General features: G+C 51.1%; 2 protein-coding genes and 1 non-coding gene across 4 annotated transcripts in view; 1 reads left to right on the top strand and 2 right to left on the bottom strand.

Moving 5' to 3' along the window:
* Window positions 1–322: 322 nt before the first annotated feature.
* RPL12 (ribosomal protein L12) lies at window positions 323–4,116 on the bottom strand. The gene is made up of 7 exons (XM_027035175.2): window positions 3,993–4,116; window positions 3,360–3,433; window positions 2,174–2,272; window positions 1,713–1,794; window positions 1,028–1,114; window positions 547–659; window positions 323–379 (listed from the first exon to the last, which is right to left on the bottom strand). Exons 1-7 carry the CDS (start codon window positions 4,027–4,029, stop codon window positions 374–376), a joined length of 498 nt encoding a protein of 165 aa, XP_026890976.1. The 5' UTR covers window positions 4,030–4,116; the 3' UTR covers window positions 323–373.
* On the bottom strand, window positions 1,198–1,325 carry LOC113592930 (small nucleolar RNA SNORA65). Its single transcript, XR_003412932.2, has one exon. It is a non-coding gene; the product is annotated as a small nucleolar RNA SNORA65 (small nucleolar RNA).
* A 16-nt stretch (window positions 4,117–4,132) lies between the features above and the next one.
* LRSAM1 (leucine rich repeat and sterile alpha motif containing 1) overlaps window positions 4,133–8,570 on the top strand; it is a 39,855-nt gene continuing 35,417 nt past the window's right edge. Inside the window, exons 1-6 of one of the 2 annotated variants that reach the window (XM_027035174.2) lie at window positions 4,133–4,277; window positions 4,660–4,818; window positions 6,075–6,179; window positions 6,597–6,653; window positions 7,437–7,481; window positions 8,489–8,566. In XM_027035174.2, the coding sequence (XP_026890975.1) occupies window positions 6,108–6,179; window positions 6,597–6,653; window positions 7,437–7,481; window positions 8,489–8,566 (252 nt within the window). In that variant the 5' untranslated portion in view covers window positions 4,133–4,277; window positions 4,660–4,818; window positions 6,075–6,107. The remainder of the gene's footprint in view (window positions 4,278–4,659; window positions 4,819–6,074; window positions 6,180–6,596; window positions 6,654–7,436; window positions 7,482–8,488; window positions 8,567–8,570) is intronic. The other variant, XM_027035173.2, reaches the window with a different exon arrangement.

Genomic DNA, 8,570 nt, shown 5'->3' with positions numbered 1-8,570 from the left:
GGGCCCCTAACACACTCAAGAATTAAACTGGTCTGGGATAGATTCCTGACCATTTCACACTGGGGTAGTTTTCTTTTTGGCCAAGAATTTTGTTCTTCTGAAGAGTTCTATGAATACTTGCAGCCTACAAATAGCACAGAGACTTCTTTTCTAGGGGTCTTCTCTGAGCTAGTCCCATACAGGGCAACAATCTGACTCACAAGGAGTTTGTTACCCAAGCAACGACTTTTTCCAGAGGTTCTGCCACCGTGACCCCATTAGCCACCATTTGACCACAAAGGGGGTAGGTCCCTCAAGGAAGAGGCTGTATCAAAAGGTCCACTGGTTGTCAACTGATCCTTTATTAAAATAGTTTCCTTTGTAGTTCTTAATCTTAACTCTGTGGGAAAGAAAAAAGAAAAACCTATCATTAGCGGAACAAGAAATTCTTAATAGTCCAAACCCATTATTGACCATTTCTAGAAACTTTGCAGCCTGCACAAATACTACTTTAGCTTTCCTCCAGCTCTCACCCTGATCTAGGCAAGAGAAACAGAAGTCACTTACAGCTGGACATTCCACTGCACCACTATTGATGTCATCTATGATGTCATGAGGGTGGCGGCCATCAACATTGCAGCCCACAGATTGGGCGGTCCCCAGAATCTCTTTAATGGTTCCTGTAATTAAGAAAAGTGGCATTAAGAGGGGCTTCAGCAATACTCATATACCCAAGGGGAAATACTTTTTCACATCAGATAAAGAGAAATTAAGCCTATTTTATGGAGTAACATCCCTGTTCCTCTAAGCCAAAACCCCGAACTCCATTTAGTTATACAGGCTCTGAACGCAAAGGGTCCGTGGGTTCTGACACCCAGATTAAACACACCCGACCCAAATATTCACTGACCCCAAGTCATTCTTCAAACCCAGAAGACCCTGCACCCCAACTGTGGGTCTTACAGAGTAACATCCCTTCAAGCTGAGGAATGCTACCACTCAGTGAATACACCCCATATAACAAGGGGGTTCCCTGCTGTCCACTTACCAGAGAGTTCCCTGGCTAACGATCGGTGCCTCATCTGTCGGGCAATGTTGACAATCTCATCAAAAGTGATGTTTCCACTGTGCTTAACTGCAGAAGAAATAAACAGCAAAAGCTGTGTCACAACCCAAGGCCAGAGAAGACCACATATTCTCCCTTCACCTTTATTTTTAGGCTGTTCCCATGCTTTCGGCACAGAGTCATCCACATGAAGAACAACCCTGTTTCCTAAGCTGGGGTTTACTATCAGCTCACCACTGGATTGCACCAGCCACGAGAACTGATCAGGTGCAGTGGCGGGTGGCTGGGGTAAAATCAGGTCTCTGCGAACCTTGCATGGGTGACACTATCTTTTTTTACACAAAAAAAGACAAACTGAAGTTACTGGGGTTAGTTAAGCTGTCAGAATCTTCCAGCTCAGAAATGGTCTGTCTGATTATTGGACATCACTGTCAAGTACTTCCCCCTATTTCCCTCCTGCATGTACTTTTAGGGAGGGCCGGTCCCGGGCTAGGGGACTGGGGGAGAGCCGAGCCGTGAGGCACTTCTTGGCAGTGCCTGGCTGTCTAACAGCTTCTGAGCAAATCCCTGTGCCATCCCCAGGTTCTGCTAAAGCAAAAACATGCAGCTAAGTATCACACTGGGTAGACACCACCACTCACAGATTACCAGGGAAAAGACCACTCACTATTTTTCTGCTTCTTTCTGTCCCTTGGCGGTTCCTTTAGGGCTTTGATAATCAGGGCGGAGGCAGAAGGTACCACTTCAATCTGCAGAAGAGATTCTCCATGTGAATTAAGCCCTCCTCCACCCTCCAATGAAAAAGGTCAATACTGCCTTGCAACTTGGCTCTCAAAAAACATGGGCCAGGTGGGGTTTGCTGTGTACATTGTCAACTACTTTTCACAATCTAAAACGTGTCCTACCCTAGGAGACACCAAGTGATTGATTTGCCCAATGTCACACAAGTGACAAGTTAGTATTTGAGCCCGCATCTACAATTTCTTGATCCTTGCTCTCAAAAAAGGCTTCCCCACATTTAAAATTGCCCTCAGCTCACCACTGTGGCAGATGGCCATGTCAGCAAAAACCTTCCACCCAGGGATTTCAGAGGGTTGCTACCTCTGCCCTCCCCTTCAAAGCAAGTACCTGAGCCTGTCTGTTCTGAATGGTCAGCTTCACTGTAATCCTCAGACCCTTCCAATCACCGGTTGCCTTGGCGATGTCATCACCAACCTTTTTTGGAGACTATAGAAAAAAGGTATACAATTACACTGTGCTCGAAGTTGCAGTACAGCCTGACGCCCTGCCCTATCCTTCTCCCTTGGCAACACCCCAAACCTTTTCCAATCCAGCACACGGGGGCAGTCTGAAAGCATGTAACTGCACCCAGTGAATCAAGGGAATGGCTACTACAGTTGTAGACATTGGAGGACTGCAGCTAGGCGTGAAGTCTGCTTGGGACTGTCAGCTGCAGACCCAGGGTTGTTAGGAAGGCAAAGTCCCTTACCTACCTACGTACCTACCCACCCATAAGGACCCACATGGTCTAACGCAAGGATTTCCGACACTGGTTACATTCAAACCACCTGAACGGTTTTAAAGATTCCTGGTGTCAGACCAATCCAAGTCAATCTGCAGGGATGGGGTCTGGGCATTTGCTACTTAAGGTTTCCTAATGACCACCGGCCTCAACAGGAAAGCTATCCAGTGGGTGCCAGCTAAACCGAAAACCAAGAAAAAGTAGTAAGACACTGGTTAAGCAAGACCACGTGAGAAACACGTTTGGGTCAGGAGACCAATGTCCAAGAAATAAAGGCCTAACGATACTCAGGGAAATGCAAGCTCAGAAAAAGCATAAAAATAAACAAGTAGGTAAATAGGGCAGTCGTCGGTAAAGCTGCTCACATCAATGAACAGGTCGTGCAGGCTACTACATACAATTCACCAGGATCTTAACCCACAGCTCACTTAATCCTCCCAACCGATACTTAATCCCATCAGTGATCTGCCCATTTCCCTGACTAGCAAACACAGGCTAAGGAGGCAGCCCAGTGTCACCAACCTACTCTAAGCCCTCACAGATCCCTGGCCCATCCCTCGGGTACAGTAAAGGCAGCAGTTAAGAGCCACTGGAGAGTAAAAATTACAGCTTCAAAGTAGCCTGTTCCCGCTTCCTATATCACCCTGCTATGGGAGTACTTCCAAGCCAGTGGCGCAGAGGGGTTGCCAACTCGTCAACGTCAAAGGCATCTGAGATCCGGTCTCGTTTGCACAAGCCCGACCTGAACTGCTTTCCTTCGACAAGAAACAGGCCTCCACGAGGATGACTTACCAGACCCAGCGGGCCGATCTTGGGGGCCAGGGCAGACGTGGCACCGACCTCACCACCGGTGCACCTCAGATATACTGTAGAAAGAAAACAGCAGCGGCGCTGCACAGGGAGCCCCCGGGTCCCAGCCTTCTCCCCCCATCCTTCCGGGGCTGGCCGCACCGCTTGTCTCTTCTCGGAACAGCACCAAGGGCCTCAGCAGGGAGCGAGGAAGGCCTCCCAACCCCCCAGCGGGCGAGCCGCCTCCTCCCTGGCGTGGACCGCTCCAAGCGCCACGTGGGACTGGGGCCTTCGGTTCAGCTCGGCTACCGAGGCCCGCACTAGGGCGGCCAACCCAGTGGAGGGGAGAAGCGCCCGGACACAAACCTTACCCTAAGGCGTGCGGGCTGCAAAGCCACCACAGGTCGTCCGGTCCTCCCTCCCCATTTACACGTGGGGAAGCTGAGGCCCAGAAAGCGTTAAGAGACTCGACCAGGACCTCAGCACCCTGAACGCAGCACTGGAAAGGCCTCTAGCAGGCAGCACTTTTAAAGCCCGACGTGAAAACGGCAACGGCTGCTGGGGCAGCGGGGCCGACGGGCTGCCGGGAGGAGGGATGCTCCATTTCGCAGCCCGAGCCACATCTAAAGCACGCACCGACTTTGATCTCGTTGGGGTCGAACTTAGGCGGCATGGTGGAGGCGGTTGGTGTCGGATGAACCCGGATTCGGGACGACCGAAGAGCGTTGCACCGTGGCCTCCTCCGAGCCGAAAGCCAAAAGACCGGAAGGTTCTCTGACTGCGCCGGATATAGGTCGGAAAGCACGACTCTCGCGAGAACCGCTAAGCTCCGCCCAGCCTCCCAGCGACGTCCTTGCCGCCATGTTGCTTATGGGCAGTTTCCTGAGGCTGAGCTGACGGGCTGGAGAACTCTACTCCGCGGTGAGTTGTGGCTAAGGGTTCGGAAGGAGGGGTTCGGGAGGTTCCCCTGGGAGAGGCAACAAGAGAGGGCTGCTCTCGGGCCCCGCTGTTCTCTATTCTCCCTAATGGTGAGGGTCACCCTGTGGTTCCTGTCGCCCAGTTGCAAAGCCCCGCCCCTCCCCTAAGGTGTCCGCATCCCCATTCCTAGACCCTAGGGTCATGGGGACCCCGAGCCCACTTTTAGCTCCCTCGTGATGTGTGCATTTTGGTTATCAAAACAACTTGATTCGAGTCTAAATCTCGCCCAACTCTTAATTCCAAGATTATACGGTTTTCAGAGTCTGACTTCGTCATCCTGGTCTGAATGACTTTCTGAGATTCAGAGTTTTGTTTTGGTCCCAAGCTCCTGCGTTTGGAGGATACCAGACTCCCGCTCCGCCCGGGCCCGGTGCCCAGTGCTCTTGAGACCCGACGTCCATGACCAAGCCTTACGAGTGACCTGCCCACCTTCAGGTCCACCCGAGGGAACGAGCACTGGGGACTTGTGCACCCACAAAGCCAGGTGGGGCTCTCCCCACTCCAGCCTGGGGAGGATGGGTGTGGTTCTTCCCACTGGGCTGGACGTCCGGGTAAGGAATGGATGAGAGGTGGACATCGAGGAGCAGGTTGGGAAGAGCTGATCTTATGGGAGGGATGGAGAGGGGATGGCCACTGTGGGGCAGGTCGGGGGAGGGCTGAATTTTGGGGAGAGGTGAGAGAGGATTAGTCCTTGGGGAGCAGGGTAAGGGTAAGAGCTTGTCATCAAGGAGGGCTGGGGGAGGGCTGTGTTTAGATTATCCCCATCACTGCTGGCAAGTAGGTGACAAGAGGGGCCTGAGCCAGCTCTGCAGGTTGGCCGGCTCCCCGGACTGCCTACGCCCCTGTGGGCGGAGACCTGTGATCTCCGCCCTTCCCCTTGAGGACTGGGTGTGTTTTTTCTTCAACTGCATCTTCTCCCTAGTTCCTTAAGCTGTGGTAGGCGCTGAATCAACGTTTGTGAGATGTATAGTGCTATGTGGCTGACATTTATTGAACACTGGTAATGTGCTACGGGTTTCACATACACGAAAACACTGGGTCCTCACAGAACCTGGTATTGGTAACATTATTAGTAGTAACAACATTGCTCCTGGCTCATTGATGTCCCTTATCAAGCACTGATATTTGCAGATACAGGGCAGGCAGTAAGCACCTAGCTTCTGAGTTCAGGACAACGTACTTAGTGTGTGCCAAGGTAGTGTGAGCATGAAGGAGTTGGGCAAACCCCACAGTATCAGGACTCCAAAGAGCAGAATTCCAGACTGGTTTCTCTACAATCCAGGCGGTATAACCAGATCACTGAGCTCATGTGCCAGTTTCATTACCTTAACCTGGGCTGTGGTGAGACGCTCATGGAGTAATAGCCATGAGGGTGGTAAGGTGTCTGAGGATTGCTTTTGGGTTGTTATTTTACTAAGAGATCTCTTTGCCTATCGTGTGGTTGAAATCCCCAAGGTCATGGCTGGCCAATGCCTTGCGTGTTTGGTTTGCCACTCTTATAGTGTTTCAGGAACTAGAAGTGATTCATCAGTCCCATCTGCTAGGAGTTCTCAAAGAGCATCCTTAGAAAGACCTATTGTGCCGGGCTCACGGCACAGATTGATGGTCAAGATGGACATAGCCCCTGCCCTCAAGGATCATACGGTCCAGCAGATCAGCTACGTGTTCTGCGTTCCTGTGGCTGCCTGTCCTGGATGTGTCACAAATTCCCCAGGCCCTAATTTCTCTCCTGTGCCCTAGAGTCGTGAAGATTACTCCGGGGGGAAAGGAAGAATGCCTCTCTTCTTCCGGAAGCGGAAACCCAGTGAAGAGGCTCGGAAACGCCTGGAGTATCAGATGTGCCTGGTGAGGGAAACTGGGTTTCCTCTGAGTCCATTTCTACCTCTGCCCTCATGAAACAGGGTTCTACACTATCCCCAAACAAGCCGTGCACTCCCTCCCTCCTGCCTGCCTCCCCAACCCGCAGAGGAAAGCTCTGACTCAAAGCAGACCCACAAGGCTGCCTGTCAGGTGCTCAGGAGTGCCTTGTGCTTCCCTCCCAAGACTGATCCCTGTTGTCATTCCATGTTCGTTCGCTCCTCCCTGCTGGACCTCAAGCCCCATTAAAGCAGGGATCGTTGGCGCACCTGCAAAATGGACTAGGTGAACCAGATGGTGTCCGTGGTCTCTTATAGGTCCTTAATCCTGTGTTTCTTTGCCTGGTCTGTCCACCCTGCAAGGGTGTTTTGTTTGAACACTTTCTATCATTCTTTTCACCCTCAGGCAAAAGAAGCTGGGGCAGATGACATTCTTGACATCTCTAAATGTGAGCTCTCAGAGGTAAACTGGGGGTAGTGTTCCGGCTATGAATTTGATCTGTCCTTTTTTTCTTGGATCACATGTCCCTGAGAGAGACAGATGTGGACTGGGGCTTTTAAAAGGCCAGAAGCATTAATCAAGAGAAGTTTCCTTAGATTCTGCTTTTGTTCAGAATAATTAAGATGACTGTTGGCCTCAGCATAGCCTTCCTAGAATCAAGGAGTCTAAAAGATGTACCCACAGGGGTGCCTGGGTGGCTCAGTCAGTTGAGTGTCTGACTCTTGATTTGGGCTCAGGTCATGATCCCAGGGTCATGGGATCGAGCCCTATGTCGGGCTCAGTGCTAAGCACGGAGCCTGCTTAAGATTCTCTCTCTCCCTCTCCCTCTGCTCTTTGCTACTTGCATGTGCTCTCTCTGAAAAAAAAAATTTTTTTAATCAAAAAAAGAAAATGTACACACAGATTTCCAGGGAACTGGGAGATTCTGGGGTTCCCCAGCCTCTCCAGCTGGTGCCCAGCACCAGAGATCTTTCTTTTGCCCAAATAGAGCTCATGATGGAGATGGTGTGTGGGCCAGGGCCAGGCAGGGCAGTCTCCTGCCAGCTGATTATAAGGGACGGCTGACCATGTCCCCAGCGGCATTCCTCACCAGCGTGCCCCACCACCCTCCCGGCTTAGTGCTGCCCTCCATGGGAGGACTTTGCACTTGATCACCTCCTGCCCTATCCCCCCCCACATGTGTGCTCCTCAGAAAACAAAAACTGGCTGGAGGGGAGGCACTGACTCTTCTTTCTCCCATCTTAGATTCCATTTGGGGCTTTTGCAACATGCAAAGTTCTACAGAAAAAGGTGAGCTGAATCCTCATTTTCAGAGACTCCTTCATGCATGTTTGTTGGTTTCAAATCGGGTGGGATTTTTAGGAGCTGCCTTCTTGGCACAGGCACCTCCATTCTCCCTGATTCTCACCCTTTCAGCCTGATGCAGGTGTTTGCACAGTTAGAAGAGCAGGCTTTGGGGTCAGATGGTCCTGGGTCACATCCTGGCTTTGCCCCTCTCATGAGTCGCGCAACTTCCACCAACTCTTACATCTATTTCTTCATCTGTGAAATGGAGACACTCCCAGCTCTACTCTCGAAACAGTATTGTGAGAATTGAGTGGCGGGTAGGGAGGTGGGCAGGTAGAAAGGCAAGTGCACTGGGCATGATGCCTGCCACAGTAAACACTGGGTGACCTCGTTGTTAATCATAATGAAAACTATACTCATTTCGTGCTGGTCACTCAGAAGAAATTAAGAACGGAATGAATGATTTTCAGAAAGGCAATAACTTTGCATGTAGACAGCTAAGAGTAAAAAAAAAAGTGTTCCATACCAACACAGGAGTGAGCTCCTTGACACTGGACATTTCTGTGCAAGGGTCGGTGCTGAATAGAAAAAGCAACAGATGACACGAATTGAGCCCCAGACCCCAGGCCAGTCCTGGGCTTAGTGCTTTTTGTCTGTTAGTTTCTTAATCATACGCCAGCCCTTGGAGGCAGCTACTTTATTATTCTGTTTCCTACATGAAGATGCTGACGCCAAGGAAGGTTCAGATCAAGGAAGGACAGCTGCACAGGGACCCTCCTCAGGGTGGAAGGTAGAATGAGGCCTCTGAGATCCCCTTCACCCTCGAAGTTACAGGTTTTCAGGTCATGTGATTCTGCATTTGCAGGTTCCGTGATTCTGAAGCACATCCCCCGTCGCAGTGTGCGGGAGAGCAGAGGCAGGCGGGTTCTGCCATACCTCCCGCACCGAGCTGGCTGCCCCTGCTCGCTGCTCATCCTCAGGCTAACGCGCCACAAATCTTTTCCAAACAGGTGTTGATTGTCCACACGAATCACCTCACTTACCTGCTCCCTAAATCTTGCAGCCTCCTGAGTCTCACAACCATCAAGGTAC

The sequence above is a fragment of the Acinonyx jubatus genome, chromosome D4, assembly GCF_027475565.1.
Source record: "Acinonyx jubatus isolate Ajub_Pintada_27869175 chromosome D4, VMU_Ajub_asm_v1.0, whole genome shotgun sequence".
NCBI classification, from domain to species: Eukaryota; Metazoa; Chordata; class Mammalia; order Carnivora; family Felidae; genus Acinonyx; species Acinonyx jubatus.
Note: the sequence above shows the minus strand (reverse complement) of the source record. Positions and strands in the feature narration are given on the sequence as shown.